At 40.2% G+C, this 16,795-nt stretch overlaps 1 protein-coding gene across 1 annotated transcript; it reads left to right on the top strand.

Moving 5' to 3' along the window:
• The first annotated feature begins 751 nt into the window (after positions 1–751).
• Positions 752–16,155, top strand: LOC113630936 (butyrophilin subfamily 1 member A1-like). The gene is given in 9 exon segments (XM_027126842.1): positions 752–830; positions 1,408–1,755; positions 11,848–12,129; positions 12,253–12,420; positions 12,796–12,816; positions 12,910–12,936; positions 13,763–13,789; positions 13,995–14,021; positions 15,497–16,155. Coding segments are annotated over 9 exon segments (1,638 nt in total).
• Positions 16,156–16,795: the final 640 nt, after the last annotated feature.

The raw sequence follows: 16,795 nt of genomic DNA, 5'->3' as shown, positions 1-16,795 counted from the left end.
TCACGTCAGTGGAGGAAATTTCTATGTCTGGGAGAAGGTATGAATATGCCCATGTCTTTTCAATTCCCTGTCTAATGGAATGAGAGGCCTAACTGATAGGTGAAAATTTTCATCAGAATGGCAGATATATTGAGGTCAATTGAACAAGACATTAAACTAAAAATTGCCAACACTTACACAGAACGTAAAGTTACTGACACTCTTCTAAGTGCTTTGCATATATTAATTCATGTAATCCTTTCTTGGTGACGGGCAAGAGGGAGAATCTGGGCAAGGACCCTGGGGGTTGACAGAGGAGAAGCCAAGTTATATATGTTCCTTCAGCCCATAGGAATGTGTGGGGAGAAAATTGGTTGAGGCCAGAGTAATGTTTATGCTAAAGCCATCTCTCTCAGTGGCTGCTCATTGCCTTTGCTCTGTCTTTCCATCCATTGGATAAAATGTTCTTCTTGAGAGAGTAGTTTAGAGACATTGTGGTCAGATTTATCACATCAGAGCATGGCTACTGAGATAAAAACTGTTTTCTTGGAAAAGGGAAACAAAAGGTCTTTTTTGTGAATGTCAAAGTCTTCCCTGATGTTCCCTGAGAGAGACACTACAGTCATTTGAGCGCTTCAGGAGGCCATTTCTTAGAAGCACTGTGAACCACCTTAGCTATAATCTTTTTTACCTTGTGGATCCCATTTTTGTCTTCACTCCAGCTATTTTCAGGACCTCCCTCTGGGTCATACTGTTCTCTGCTCTGGGAAAGATGGTGTGTTCCCTGGACTTCTCTCTGCCAAGAGACCTCTTCTTTATCTTGCTTCTCCAAGTGTCCATATGGGGCTCAGGCAAGAATATTTTATATTTTCTATACCTGGATTCTCTTGCTCTCTGAACAGAAGCATTAAACTACTCCATCATGTCTCCAATATACCTAGGTTAATTCCAAATCTTTTATTTTGATACAATAATGTATTTGTCCATATACAAGGACAAATAAATCATTATATGATTATTTTAGAGGGCAGGACCAGGTAGAATTACTTTACTGATGTCCTGTAATTCATTTAGATCTCAGATTCTGGAGGAATGCATTTTCTGATGCCCAAGACCTGATTAAAAACTCTATAGCTTCTTGATTTTCCAGCACTCTCCCCTCCTCCTTCATTGAATTTACCACCATGGCAATTTAAAAATCTTCTGTTTAATATGAGATCACTCTGTTGATTGTAAGCTCCACAGGGTGGAAATCCTCCTTGTCTTGTTCACTGCCTTCTTCAGTCTGAATGTGTGCTACAAATTATTGCTGTATGAATGAGAGAGAGAATGTCTATGGGGCTTTACTGGACCAATAATGATGCTGTACTCTAAAAGGTCCAGGCAGGGTATTCTGATATTCTTTTCACTTGTGGCTCTATTCCACAGATTCCTTTTTGGTGATTGGTCCCTCGGAGCCCATTGTGGCCATGCTGGGTGCAGACACGGTGCTGCCCTGCCGCGTGTCCCCAGCCATGAGCGTGGAGAATATGGAGATCCGGTGGTTCCACTCCCAGTTCTCAGATGCTGTGTATGTGTATCAGAATGGAATGGAGCAGGCGGGAGAACAACTAGTAGATTTCAAAGGGAGAGCAGAGTTGGTAAAAGACTACATCACTGAGGGAAGAGTAGCTGTGAGAATCTACAACCTCCGGGTCTCAGACAATGGAATGTACAAGTGTATTTTTTAAAAAGGAAGTGATTTTGAAGAAGCCGTTTTGGAGCTAAAGGTGATAAGTGAGAAATATCTGAGAATACATATCACTCTAAGGGAAATCTAAGTGTTCTGTACTTGATTTGGGGGAGGAGGATGGTGAACAGGACAGAAGCAAAAAAGCAGTTATCCTTAGAGCTAGTCAATATCTTAGACAGTGGATTTAACCCCAAATCCTCTTCATCTATTTATACATTTATTGTGCTGTACTTTAAAATTAAACTATTTCCATAAATATCTACCATAAAAATTGATCATTTATTTCCCTCTACATTTCTCCTCACATATTTTGAAGGAAGGCACCATGATTAGCAAAAAGTACCATTACTCTAAGAGACCAGAATTCCAGCTGGGTACCATGATGGACAGAAGCTTAACAGGGAGTGTTAGTGGTCCAGAACCAAATCCACTGTTTGGAGGAAGTGACTGTGAGGGTTTGACAGAGTAGATTGAGGTGCTGGTTAGTTTTTATTGTTTTTTAGTTTCACATTCATAGGCTCTTTTATGTCTGGCTTTTTTTGTTGTTGTTCAGCATTATGTTTGAGATTTTTCTATGTAGTTAATTGAATGTAGCTGTAGTTCATTTCTATCTCTTTTTTATTGTTTTACTTTTTACATTTAGATCTTTCATCTATAGAAATGTATTTTTGGTATGAAGTTTAATGAAAAGCTCAAAATACTGTTTCATAATGTATATATTCACTTATCTCCATACCAGTAGTGAATAGTGTAGAAAATCTCCACCAGTTTTCAATGCATTTTTTCCCATAAACTTCTCATAGGTACCAGGGTAAGTCTAAATTTTCTGTGTGGTTATAATGATTTATCTGTCTATTTCTTTGGTGTTTCCATTTCTAAAGCTATATACTCTCTGCCAAGACAAACACGTTGTTTCTTTTTAGTTGTAATGTTTTTCTCATACTGTGACTATGTTGGGCCTACCTTAAATTAATACTTCTCATTTAACACCATCTGACAAGATATCGATATACTCATTTTATCCATCTTCTTTATGTATAACTTGAATGGAAAAAATCTAATCCATTAGATCTTGAAGGCAAGAGTGACAAACTCTCCTGAGCCATGTTACTGTGATCTCACTTCAGTATCCTCCCAGTAAGAGGTCAAAGATTTCATAGTCATGGAAATAACCTCATGCAGGTGACAGCATTTTTCAGTACCTTTCCCATAACAGTTCTTTGACTTATTGGTGTAAAGACAAGTCCAACCTTTAGAAGCAGTTGTTTGATTATATATCCATGCTTATCTTTCACTCATTTAAACTTTGTCTATTTTACAGCCACTTCTAATGCTCAGAAATGGGTATTCCTTCTCTTTCCTCTTTCTCAACATAGATATAGGTTTCATCTGCTTATGTCAACTTGGAACTTCAATGATTATATTCTTCCAGGAAATGCAAGGTCTATTTGGTTTATTAGTTCTTGCTTCCTAGGCTTTGATCTGTTCCATTTTTCTCAGGAGCAGTTTATTTCCTTTTTTCAAGAGAATTGGCAGTTCCTTCAGGCAATTCTGAGAAGATGGATTGTCTTTCAGACTGCTTTCTGTTTTCCAGAAGTATATTCCCCCAGGAAGATCAGGGATTGATAGTAAAAATTATTAGCTCTATTATAATTTTTAGCCAAAAAAAGATGATGTAGCTGAGGTTCCTAATATATTTCCCACAACTGAGAAACTAGAATAGAACTGAGCTTATGGTGGTTCCATACTTCGTGATATCAAGTTTTAAAAAGACAAAATAATATATAGTCTCAGAAGTTAGAATAGCCATCATTCTTGAATAGACAGTGAATTCATCTAGTATTCTGGTGCTGTTATATTTTGATATGGGTGTTGGTTATGTGAAGCTACTAGCTGACCTAGCCTGTGCGGAGTTCAAGAAGAGGAGGGGTAGTGGAAGGAAAAGAAAGGAGTGAGAATGGAAAAGTAAAAAGATCTTGACTCTTTCATGGACTTCACCTTGTTACCTTCATGTTTTAGATAATCTTTACTCAGTGGAAGAAAGAAAATTTGGAAAAATGACAAAAGGAGATTGTTTAAGGAAGTGACTACATGTAGTCTCAATTTAAGCACAGAAGAAGTCTTCCTTGAGACTCCAATAAATGGAATAGACATATGATATAGATACAGAACAGATATAGATATAGTGGCAACATGTCTACATTGGCAAATTTTACTCTGTTCCTTCCCTATTATCCTTCTATGGCCAATTGCAGATATGCTTGTGTAGAGGAAATATGACAGGCATTGGTATAAGTTCCAGTATCAGCTTCAATGTTCTTGTAATTTTTGAACTTCAGATACCCATTTATCTCATGGGAAAAGAAAAGAACCCCCTTCCATCCACAGAGAGCTATGGTGCTTTGTCCATCTTCTCCCACTGGTGTAGCTGTGAAACCCGAGGACAAAAAATGTCCAAGTCTGACTGGACCTTGAAGATGGCGGAAGAGTAAGACGCGGAGATCACCTTCCTCCCCACAGATACACCAGAAATACATCTACACGTGGAACAACTCCTACAGAACACCTACTGAACGCTGGCAGAAGACCTCAGACCTCCCAAAAGGCAAGAAACTCCCCACGTACCTGGGTAGGGCAAAAGAAAAAAAAGAAAAAACAGAGACAAAAGAATAGGGACGGCACCTGAACCAGTGGGAGGGAGCTGTGAAGGAGGAAAAGTTTCCACACACTAGGAAGCCCCTTCGCGGGCGGAGACTGCGGGGGCGGAGGGGGGAGCTTCGGAGCCGCGGAGGAGTGCACAGCAACGGGTGCGGAGGGCAAAGCGGGGAGATTCCCGCACAGAGGATCGGTGCCGACCGGCACTCACCAGCCCGAGAGGCTTGTCTGCTCACCCGCCGGGGCGGGCGGGGCTGCGAGCTGAGGCTCTGAGGACCGGGTTTCGGTTTCGGACGGAAGGCAGGGAGAGGACTAGGGTTGGTGGCTTGAACATAGCCTGAAGGGGTTAGTGCACCACGGCTAGCTGGGAGGGAGTCCGGGGAAAAGTCTGCACCTGCCGAAGAGGCAAGAGACTTTTTCTTCTCCCTTTGTTTCCTGGTGCGTGAGGAGAGGGGTTTAAGAGCGCTGCTTAAAGGAGCTCCAGAGACGGCGCGAGCCGCGGCTAAAAGCGCGCACCCCAGAGACGGGCGCGACCCGCGGCTGAAAGCGCGGACCCCAGAGACGGGCGCGAGCCGCGGCTGAAAGCGCGGACCCCAGAGACGGGCGGGAGACGATAAGGCTGCTGCTGCCGCCACCGAGGGGCCTGTGTGCGAGCACAGGTCACTCTCCACACCCCTCTTCCGCGGAGCCTGTGCAGCCCGCCACTGCCAGGTTCCTGGGATCCAGGGACAACTTCCCCGGGAGAACGCACAGCGGGCCTCAGGCTGGTGCAAAGTCACGCCGGCCTTTGCCACCGCAGGCCCGCCCCGCACTCCGTGCCCCTCCCTCCCCGCCGGCCTGAGTGCGCCAGAGCCCCCGAATCAGCGGCTCTTTTAACCCCGCCCTGTCTGAGCAAAAAACAGACGCCCTCCAGCGACCTACACGTAGTGGCAGGGCCAAATCCAAAGCTGAGCCCCTGGGAGCTGTGAGAACAAAGAAGAGAAAGGGAAATCTCTCCCAGCAGCCTCAGAAGCAGCGGATTAAAGCTCCACAATCAACTTGATATACCCTGCATCTGTGGAATACCTGAATAGACAACCAATCATCCCAAATTAAGGAAGTGGACTTTAGGAGCAAGATCTATGATTTTTTTCCCTTTTCCTCTTTTTGTGAATGTATATGTGTATGCTTCTGTGTGAGATCTTGTCTGTATAGTCTTGCTTCCACCATTTGTCCTAGGGTTCTATCCGTCCATGGTTTTTTTAAAAAATTTTTTTTCTTAATAATCAATTTTAATAACGTTATTATACTTTACCTTCGTTCTTTCTTTCTTTCTTTCTTTCTTTCTTTCTTTCTTTCTTTCTTTCTTTCTTTCTTTCCTTCCTTCCTTCCCTCCTTTAGACAACGAGTCATCCCAAATTGAGGAGGTGGTCTCTGACAGCAAGATTTATGATTTTTCCCCCTTTACCTCTTTTAGTGAGGGTGTATGTGTATGCTTCTGTGTAAGATTTTGTCTGTATAGCTTTGCTTCCAACATTTGTCCTAAGGTTCTATCCGTCCCTTTTTTTTTTTTCCTAAATAAGAATTTTTTAATTCAATAATTTTATTATACTTTATTTTATTTTTACTGTATCTTCTTTCTTTCTGTCTTTTTTCCTTCTTTCCCTCCTTCCTTCCTTCCTCCCTCCCTCCCTCCTTTCTTTCCTTCTTTCCTTCTTTGCTTCTTTCTTTCTTTCTTCCTCCCTTCCTTCCCTCCTTTCCTTCTTTCTTTCCTCATACTTCTACTAATTCCCTCTACTTTTTCTCCCTTTTATTCTGAGCCGTGTGGATGAAAAGCTCTTGGTGCTCCAGCCAGGAGTCAGGGCTCTGCCTCTGAGGTAGGAGAGCCAACTTCAGGACACTGGTCAACAAGAGACCTCCCAGCTCCACATAATATCAAACGGCGAAAATCTCCCAGAGACCTCCATCTTAACACCAGCACCCAGCTTCACTCAACGACCAGCAAGCCACAGTGCTGGACAACCTATGCCAAACAACTAGCAAGACAGGAACACAACCCCACCCATTAGCAGAGAGGCTGCCTAAAATAATAATAAGGCCACAGACACCCCAAACACACCACCAGACGTGAACCTGCCCACTAGAGAGACAAGATCCAGCCTCATCCACCACAACACAGGCACTAGTCCCCTCCACCAGGAAACCTACACAACCCACTGAACCAATCTTAGCCACTGGGGACAGACATCAAAAACAGCAGGAACTACGAACCTGCAGCCTGCAAAAAGGAGACCCCAAACACAGTAAGATAAGCAAAATGAGAAGACAGAAAAACACACAGCAGATAAAGGAGCAAGATAAAAATGCACCAGACCTAAGAGGAAATAGGCAGCTTACCTGAAAAAGAATTCAGAATAATGATAGTAAGGATGATCCGAAATCTTGGAGATAGAATGGACAATAGAATGGACAAAATGCAAGAATCAGTTAACAAGGACCTAGAAGAACTAAAGATGAAACAAGCAACGATGAACAACACAATAAATGAAATTAAAAGTACTCTAGATGGGATCAATAGCAGAATAACTGAGGCAGAAGAACGGATAAGTGACCTGGAAGATAAAATAGTGGAAATAACTGCTGCAGAGCAGAATAAAGAAAAAAGAATGAAAAGAACTGAGGACAGTCTCAGAGACCTCTGGCACAACATTAAACGCACCAACATTCGAATTATAGGGGTTCCAGAAGAAGAAGAGAAAAAGAAAGGGACTGAGAAGATATTTGAAGAGATTATAGTTGAAAACTTCCCTAATATGGGAAAGGAAATAGTTAATCAAGTCCAGGAAGCACAGAGAGTCCCATACAGGATAAATCCAAGGAGAAATATGGCAAGACACATATTAATCAAACTGTCAAAAATTAAATACAAAGAAAGCATATTAAAAGCAGCAAGGGAAAAACAACAAATAACACATAAGGGGATCCCCATAAGGTTAACAGCTGATCTCTCAGCAGAAACCCTACAAGCCAGAAGGGAGTGGCAGGACATACTGAAAGTGATGAAGGAGAAAAACCTGCAGCCAAGACTACTCTACCCAGCAAGGATCTCATTCAGATTTGATGGAGAAATTAAAACCTTTACAGACAAGCAAAAGCTGAGAGAGTTCAGCACCACCAAACCAGCTTTACAACAAATGCTAAAGGATCTTCTCTAGGCAAGAAACACAAGAGAAGGAAAAGACCTATAATAACGAACCCAAAACAATTTAGAAAATGGGAATAGGAACATACATATCAATAATTACCTTAAATGTAAATGGACTAAATGCTCCCACCAAAAGACACAGATTAGCTGAATGGATACAAAAACAAGACCCATATATATGCTGTCTACAAGAGACCCACTTCAGACCTAGAGACACATACAGACTGAAAGTAAGGGGATGGAAAAAGATATTCCATGCAAATGGAAACCAAAAGAAAGCTGGAGTAGCAATTCTCATATCAGACAAAATAGACTTCAAAATAAGGACTATTAAAAGAGACAAAGAAGGACACTACATAATGATCAAGGGATCGATCCAAGAAGAAGATATAACAATTGTAAATATTTATGCACCCAACATAGGAGCACCTCAATACATAAGGCAAATACTAACAGCCATAAAAGGGGAAATCGACAGTAACACATTCATAGTAGGGGACTTAAACACTCCACTTTCACCCATGGACAGATCATCCAAAATGAAAATAAATAAGGAAACACAAGCTTTAAATGATACATTAAACAAGATGGACTTAATTGATATTTATAGGACACTCCATCCAAAAACAACAGAATACACATTTTTCTCAAGTGCTCATGGAACATTCTCCAGGATAGATCATATCTTGGGTCACAAATCAAGCCTTGGTAAATTTAAGAAAATTGAAATTGTATCAAGTATCTTTTCTGACCACAATGCCATGAGACTAGATGTCAATTACAGGAAAAGATCTGTAAAAAATACAAACACATGGAGGCTAAACAATACACTACTTAATAATGAAATGATCACTGAAGAAATCAAAGAGGAAATCAAAAAATACCTAGAAACAAATGACAATGGAGACACAACGACCCAAAACTTGTGGGATGCAGCAAAAGCAGTTCTAAGGGGGAAGTTTATAGCAATACAAGCCCACGTTAAGAAGCAGGAAACATCTAGAATAAACAACCTAACCTTGCACCTCAAGCAATTAGAGAAAGAAGAACAAAAAAACCCCAAAGCTAGCAGAAGGAAAGAAATCATAAAAATCAGATCAGAAATAAATGAAAAAGAAATGAAGGAAACAATAGCAAAGATCAATAAAACTAAAAGCTGGTTCTTTGAGAAGATAAACAAAATAGATAAACCACTAGCCAGACTCATCAAGAAAAAAAGGGAGAAGACTCAAATCAATAGAATTAGAAATGAAAAAGGAGAGGTAACAACTGACACTGCAGAAATAAAAGAGATCATGAGAGATTACTACAAGCAACTCTATGCCAATAAAATGGACAATCTGGAAGAAATGGACAAATTCTTAGAAATGCACAACCTGCCAAGACTGAATCAGGAAGAAATAGAAAATATGAACAGACCAATCACAAGCACTGAAATTGAAACTGTGATTAAAAATCTTCCAACAAAGAAAAGCCCAGGACCAGATGGCTTCACAGGCGAATTCTATCAAACATTTAGAGAAGAGCTAACACCTATCCTTCTCAAACTCTTCCAAAATATAGCAGAGAGAGGAACACTCCCAAACTCCTTCTACGAGGCCACCATCACCTTGATACCAAAACCAGACAAGGATGTCACAAAGAAAGAAAACTACAGGCCAATATCACTGATGAACATAGATGCAAAAATCCTCAACAAAATAGTAGCAAACAGAATCCAACAGCACATTAAAAGGATCATACACCATGATCAAGTGGGGTTTATTCCAGGAATGCAAGGATTCTTCAATATACGCAAATCTATCAATGTGATAAACCATATTAACAAATTGAAGAAGAAAAACCATATGATCATCTCAATAGATGCAGAGAAAGCTTTTGACAAAATTCAACACCCATTTATGATAAAAATCCTGCAGAAAGTATGCATAGAGGGAACTTTCCTCAACATAATAAAGGCCATATATGACAAGCCCACAGCAAACATCATCCTCAATGGTGAAAAACTGAAAGCATTTCCACTAAGATCAGGAACAAGACAAGGTTGCCCACTCTCACCACTCTTATTCAACATAGTTTTGGAAGTTTTAGCCACAGCAATCAGAGAAGAAAAGGAAATAAAAGGAATCCAAATCGGAAAAGAATAAGTAAAGCTGTCACTGTTTGCAGATGACATGATCCTATACATAGAGAATCCTAAAGATGCTACCAGAAAACTACTAGAGCTAATCAATGAATTTGGTAAAGTGGCAGGATACAAAATTAATGCACAGAAATCTCTGGCATTCCTATATACTAATGATGAAAAATCTGAAAGTGAAATCAAGAAAACACTCCCATTTACCATTGCAACAAAAAGAATAAAATATCTAGGAATAAACCTACCTAAGGAGACAAAAGACCTGTATGCAGAAAATTATAAGACACTGATGAAAGAAATTAAAGATGATACAAATAGATGGAGAGATATACCATGTTCTTGGATTGGAAGAATCAACATTGTGAAAATGACTCTACTACCCAAAGCAATCTATAGATTCAATGCAATCCCTATCAAACTACCACTGGCATTTTTCACAGAACTAGAAAAAAAATTTTGCAATTTGTATGGAAACACAAAAGACCCCGAATAGCCAAAGCCATCTTGAGAACGAAAAAAGGAACTGGAGGAATCAGGCTCCCTGACTTCAGACTATACTACAAAGCTACAGTTATCAAGACGGTATGGTACTGGCACAAAAACAGAAAGATAGATCAATGGAACAGGATAGAAAGCCCAGAGATAAACCCATGCACATATGGACACCTTATCTTTGATAAAGGTGGCAGGAATGTACAGTGGAGAAAGGACAGCCTCTTCAATAAGTGGTACTGGGAAAACTGGACAGCTACATGTAAAAGTATGAGATTAGATCACTCCCTAACACCATACACAAAAATAAGCTCAAAATGGATTAAAGACCTAAATATAAGGCCAGAAACTATCAAACTCTTAGAGGAAAACATAGGCAGAGCACTCTATGACATAAATCACAGCAAGATCCTTTCTGAACCACCTCCTAGAATAATGGAAATAAAAACAAAAATAAACAAACGGGACCTAATGAAACTTCGAAGCTTTTGCACAGCAAACGAAACCATAAACAAGACCAAAAGACAACCCTCAGAATGGGAGAAAATATTTGCAAATGAAGTAACCGACAAAGGATTAATCTCCAAAATTTACAAGCAGCTCATGCAGCTCAATAACAAAAAAACAAACAACCCAATCCAAAAATGGGCGGAAGACCTAAATAGACATTTCTCCAAAGAAGATATACAGACTGCCAACAAACACATGAAAGAATGCTCAACATCATTAATCATTAGAGAAATGCAAATCAAAACTACAATGAGATATCATCTCACACCAGTCAGAATGGCCATCATCAAAAAATCTAGAAACAATAAATGCTGGAGAGGGTGTGGAGAAAAGGGAACACTCTTGCACTGCTGGTGGGAATGTGAATTGGTTCAGCCACTATGGAGAACAGTATGGAGGTTCCTTAAAAAGCTACAAGTAGAACTACCATATGACCCAGCAATCCCACTACTGGGCATATACCCTGAGAAAACTGAAATTCAAAAAGAGTCATGTACCAAAATGTTCATTGCAGCTCTATTTACAATAGCCCAGAGATGGAAACAACCTAAGTGCCCATCATCGGATGAATGGATAAAGAAGATGTGGCACATATATACAATGGAATATTACTCAGCCATAAAAAGAAACGAAATTGAGCTATTTGTAATGAGGTGGATAGACCTAGAGTCTGTCATACAGAGTGAAGTAAGTCAGAAAGAAAAAGACAAATACCGTATGCTAACACATATATTTGGAATTTAAGAAAAAAAAATGTCATGAAGAACCTAGGGGTAAGGCAGGAATAAAGACGCAGACCTCCTAGAGAACGGACTTGAGGTTATGGGGAGGGGGAAGAGTGAGCTGTGACAGGGCGAGAGAGAGTCATGGACATATACACACTAACAAACATAGTAAGGTAGATAGCTAGTTGGAAGCAGCCGCATGGCACAGGGATATTGGCTTGGTGCTTTGTGACAGCCTGGAGGGGTGGGATAGGGAGGGTGGGAGGGAGGGAGATGCAAGAGGGAAGAGATATGGGAATATATGTATATGTATAACTGATTCACTTTGTTATAAAGCAGAAACTAACACACCATTGTAAAGCAATTATACCCCAATAAAGATGTTAAAAAAAAAATGTCCAAGTCTCAGATGAATGACTTTCCTCTCCAGGTTTGGGTTCTGGTACTCATATTTTCATGGTGGGTCCAGAAGATGAAGGAATAAGGCTGAAGTGCACAGGCAAGGGATGGTTTCCCCAGCCTGAAATACAATGGGAAGATGCAAAGGGAGAGAAGATCCCATCTCTCGCTGAGGACAAGACACAAGATAATGATGGGTTGTTTCGGTTTGAGGCATCCCTTCTTGTGAGAGACAGGTCAAAGACAGAAGTGTCCTGTTCCATGAAGAACCCTTTCTTTGGACAAGAGCAAGTGGAAACCATTTTTATCCCAGGTCAGTGTTGCTCATTTGGGGGGCAGGACAGAAGTAAGGAGGGGATATTTATGACCTGGGTTGGGCTAGACTTGCTTGGTGTATGTTTTTAATCAGGTTTGGGGGGGGGGGGTCCTGTGTCAGAACACTTCTTCCCTAGGACCTCTCCTTGGAAGGTAGCATTCATTGTGACTTTGGTGATACTTGGGGCTTTCATTGGTGCTGTTGTGTATTTGGCTCAAAATGAATGACAGAAAAAGAAGAAACTATCAGAAGTCAAGAAGGAAAAGGAGAAAGAAAGTAAAGCCAAAGGTAAAACTGTGAATCAGACTTGGTGGGGATCTGTGAATTTATGGGTTTGTTAACATGATTGTGCATGTGGATGGCATCTTTTGGAAACAAAGAGATATGTGTAAGGATGAGTTAGAGCGCCAAGACCTCCTATAAAACATGGAGCCCAGGACCTCCATGAGAAAAAAAAAAGTATTATAAAGTCCATTGGAGAGAGAAAATATCACTGGTATAAACATAGAGGTTTTTTTTTTAATGGTCATAATAATTCTCAATTAAGGTATTTTTTTTGTTTTAGGTATATGGAAGTAGCACTTAGGATCTGGGCTTAGTAACATAGTCTAGAAAATATTTATTTTCTGTTAAATCCATTTTGTTATTTTCTTTCCTTTTTAGAATCATTTGAGAAAGAGCTTGGTAAGTCTTCCACTTTCTTTGCTCTAATAGAGGAAATAGAGTCATTACTGTATGCTGTATGTCTGGCCTCTCACAGGCTGTTATTCCTTTCAGCCAGAAGGAAGAAACTGTATCAGCAAGGTGAGTTATACTGATGTTATGGTTGGATGAACCATTTTATTGGCCCCTCTGTTCTGGCCACCTCCTATTTACCTTGTTGGTGAGGGAGGGATCCCATACCCTAAACAGTATAAGATGTTCAAACACATGACACCCAAAACTGGACAAAAGAGATTGACAGCAGTTTTTTAGTCACATGTACCCACATCCTGGGGAAGAAAGACACCTCACGCCATGCAGGGCCACATGGAGACTGCACCTGGGAGCAGAACGAATTAACATGGTCTGTAGGAGCCAGGCTTTCAGGAACAAGAGAATGAGGTGGCGCTGTTTTCTGTGGAAGTATGTAATTGGCTTGTTTGATATTTTTTGCAGGCTGACAGGGAGGTAAAGTTCATTAGGTTGAAGACCAGCTGTGGTTCAGCTGTTTTGGCCAACAGGGAAATTAGCTGAGAGGGGGAGCTTTTCCTGCTGGGTGGAGGGCATACCTGGTGAGAGCAGGAGAACTCACAATTAGGCATTTGGAGCCCTGTGACGCTCAAAGGTATCAAGGCAACACATAGAATTTTAGGCTTTCCAATAACTCTCACAATTTAAGCCTACTTTTCCTTTCTTCCCGCAAAAAACCAGACCCTCATATTTTAACATAGATGTAGAATGTGGAAAATGTGAGAAATAAAACAGGAGATGTAAAAGAGGGCAAGTACATCAGAATTGTCATTAAGATAATGAATGCAGAAATATAGTACTATCATAAACCCTCAGATTTCTTGTGGTCACTGCAATTTCACACCCTGAAGTGGCATTCCAATGAATGAGAGAATCTAATTCCTTTGTTCTATTTCAGATTGGAGAAAAGCAGAGTTATATGCCGGTGAGTAACTGATGTTGTCTTGGGGCTTCAGGTACTTCAGGATTTCATGAGGCATTTCCAGAGAATTTTTCAGATAGGCGCCATCATCTGGAGATTTTACTTTGAACCTGGGAGTCCAAAAAAATACAAGAGGTAAAGGGATAAGCATCTCACTAGTTCGGAGGAAACGTCCTTAGCATATTTTCCCATATGATTTTCTTTTTAGACTGGAGAAAGGAATAGTTCAAAGCAGGTGAGTGCCCTTACTATTTTGTCTCACTTAATCTCTTTTATACAAATGAGAAACTACTCTATTTGTATAAACTCCCAGTAATACCTAACTGGTTTTTCATTTCATGGCTTTCATTTCAATCTCATGCAGAAATGTTAACAGATTTCTTACTGTTCTTACACCGTTCATTCATCAGCATAAAATTATACAACTATTTATTCAGTGCCAAATAAATAGAGTGGAGCTGGTGTCTAACTTCACGGGAGAGCGCATGTACAAACTGTGATGAATCTTATGAAGGAATAAAAGATTGCCATGAGAAAAAATAATCATGGATTAAAGGAATTACCCCGAGGAATTGATATTTAATCTGAGACTTAAGTGATATGGTAGATCTATTCATGTGAATAACATTGAAAGAATAGTTCAGTCAGAGGGAAGTCTATTACATACCCAGTCTGATACACAGAAGAGCTTGTTGCATCTCAGTGGAAAAATGGCCCCTGACCATCTTAGGGTCTTTCCAGAATTATGAGTCGACTCTCTATTTCTACTGCTTGCTACTTCACTCTGAATATCCCTGTATCCACACACATTTCCCAGTTAAGTTAATCCTCCAAAAATTAAAATATATTATAATTACTAACATAAAAATTCTTATGAGAAAACTTTTAATTATTGAAGATGTTTGGTTTGACAAGAAGCAGATTAATTACTACTAGTATTAGCACTATTGTTATTATGAGTACAGGTATTAGTGTTATTACAACCATCAGAAGCTAAAATTTACCAATTGTTCATCATGGACAAGATGTAGTACTAAGTTCTCTACACATTAGCTCGTTGACTTTTCACACTAGTCCTGTATGTACTGAGGTACCAAAATGATGTACATCTTCATGAGATTAAAGTGGGACAGAGAGAGACAAAGTAACTTCAACATCACTGCTACGAAAGACAGAGTGATTATCAAAATTCAGCTCTTTCTGACCACACAGCCTGGAATTTCAACCATTAGAAATATAATAAGAGTGTATGAAAAGTAGATGACTTAGTTTTTACATAAGCCTAGAGAAAAATGACACCAAAGAAGCTTAAATGAAAGTGGGTACACTGTGATTGGAAATAAGGCATGGCTTAACTATTAAGAGCAAGCAGTAGAGCAACCAGCATTTGCAGGAGGTTAGAGAAACACCAACTTGAAATATGTGATCCTGGAGATTTTCAGATGAGACAGACTTCTTGGCTAAATGGTCTCAGCCTGTCTGGAACACATGGTTACCCAAGGTCCTATCCATCCCTGGCCTTCTATGATCTACACATCATGTGTCTCCTATGAATGAACATAGGAGAGAACATGCATTGTTTTACCTAATCTTCCATTTCTCTCCCTCTTATTTTTCTTCATCCTCCTTTCCCAGTAATTTGCATCTTTCCTAAAACTAACCAGTCTCCACTGTGGAATGACCTTTATTTTTTTTTCCCCATACCTACAGTGGTTTTTACTCTGGATCCAGCCACAGGTCTTCCCAACCTCATCTTATCTGAGAGCAGAAAACATATTTATTCAAAAGAGAGTGTTTCTCAGAATGGTGATGCCCCAACACGCCAAGACCAAGGGGAGTCTGAAGCCATCTTCAGTGTTCTGGGCAAGATTTTTCTTACTGTGGAGAGACAATACTGGGAGGTAGAAGTAAATATTGGGACAGAAGTTGGATCTAGAGCTAGATGGGCTCTGGGTGTTTGCTCAGACACAGCAAAGAGAGAGGGGTGGTTTTTAGAATGTCCAGAGAAGAATTTCTGGGTGGTGGTATACAAGGCAGGAGAATTCATATTTCCCACCTCCCAGAGAAAGCCTCTGTCACTGAGGCAGCACTCCTGCAAGATAGGAGTTTTCTTGGACTGGGATGCTGGGAATGTGTCCTTTTACAATACGATCGATGGGTCCCACATCTATCCTTTTACTGGAATCACCTTCTGTGGGACCCTTCGTCCTTATTTTAGCCTTCAGGGTGCTGGCACATCTTTGACCATCTGTGCAGCTTCAGATCACACTGAAAATTGTCCTGATTCTTCTCCAAAGACCTCTTTAACTCATTTAAGTAGTTGTGATACAAGCGTCCCCCAAGAAACTCTCTATTACCTCCATAAGTGAAGTGTCAGCACCTCTGCTGCCTCTGCTCAAGCTTCTTATATGTATGTTGTCCAAGAAAGCTCTTCTTCTTGAAGAGTAGGTCATTCTCACTAGGTATAAATCTGACCCCTTTCAAAGAGAGGTAGAGGGAGAAAGAGAAATGGCACAGCTAGAAAATGTCTGGGGGAATTTCCTCCAGTGCTCCCTTTGGGGAAATACTCTTTCTGGGCAGCAACGATTTGTCACGAGAAAGCTCCAAGTTAATTCATGAGCCTTTCTTCAGTTCTGGTACTTACTGTGTTTTGAAGTAAATATGTTTAAAGCTACATTTAAAGAGAAAATCTCTCTTCTTACTATTTTTGTTATCAAATATGGAAGAGGGAGTGATGTTTAAAGGGGAGGGTCTCAGTTGAGCAGTACTGTTGGAGATACACACAGAAATCTGTTCAAGTCTTTTAAAAGTTAATGGCTCAACTTGTTCTTTCTTCAGACTTTGGTGTCCATCAACTTCTAAACTTGGACTTTACCAAGGTGTGTTAAAGAACAAGTTGAAGAACAACTGTAAAACCATTTGAGGAGAACAAGCCTCCTGGGAAGGAAGAGCCTTTTTTAAAAAAAAAAAAAAAACAAGTTCTTACTGGTCAGCAAGTCCAGAACTGTA

The sequence above is a fragment of the Aethalodelphis obliquidens genome, unplaced genomic scaffold (genome assembly GCF_003676395.1).
Source record: "Aethalodelphis obliquidens isolate GAN/ISIS:26980383/991018 unplaced genomic scaffold, ASM367639v1 scaffold31, whole genome shotgun sequence".
NCBI lineage: Eukaryota > Metazoa > Chordata > Mammalia > Artiodactyla > Delphinidae > Aethalodelphis > Aethalodelphis obliquidens.
This window is presented reverse-complemented; position numbering and strand designations above follow the sequence as displayed.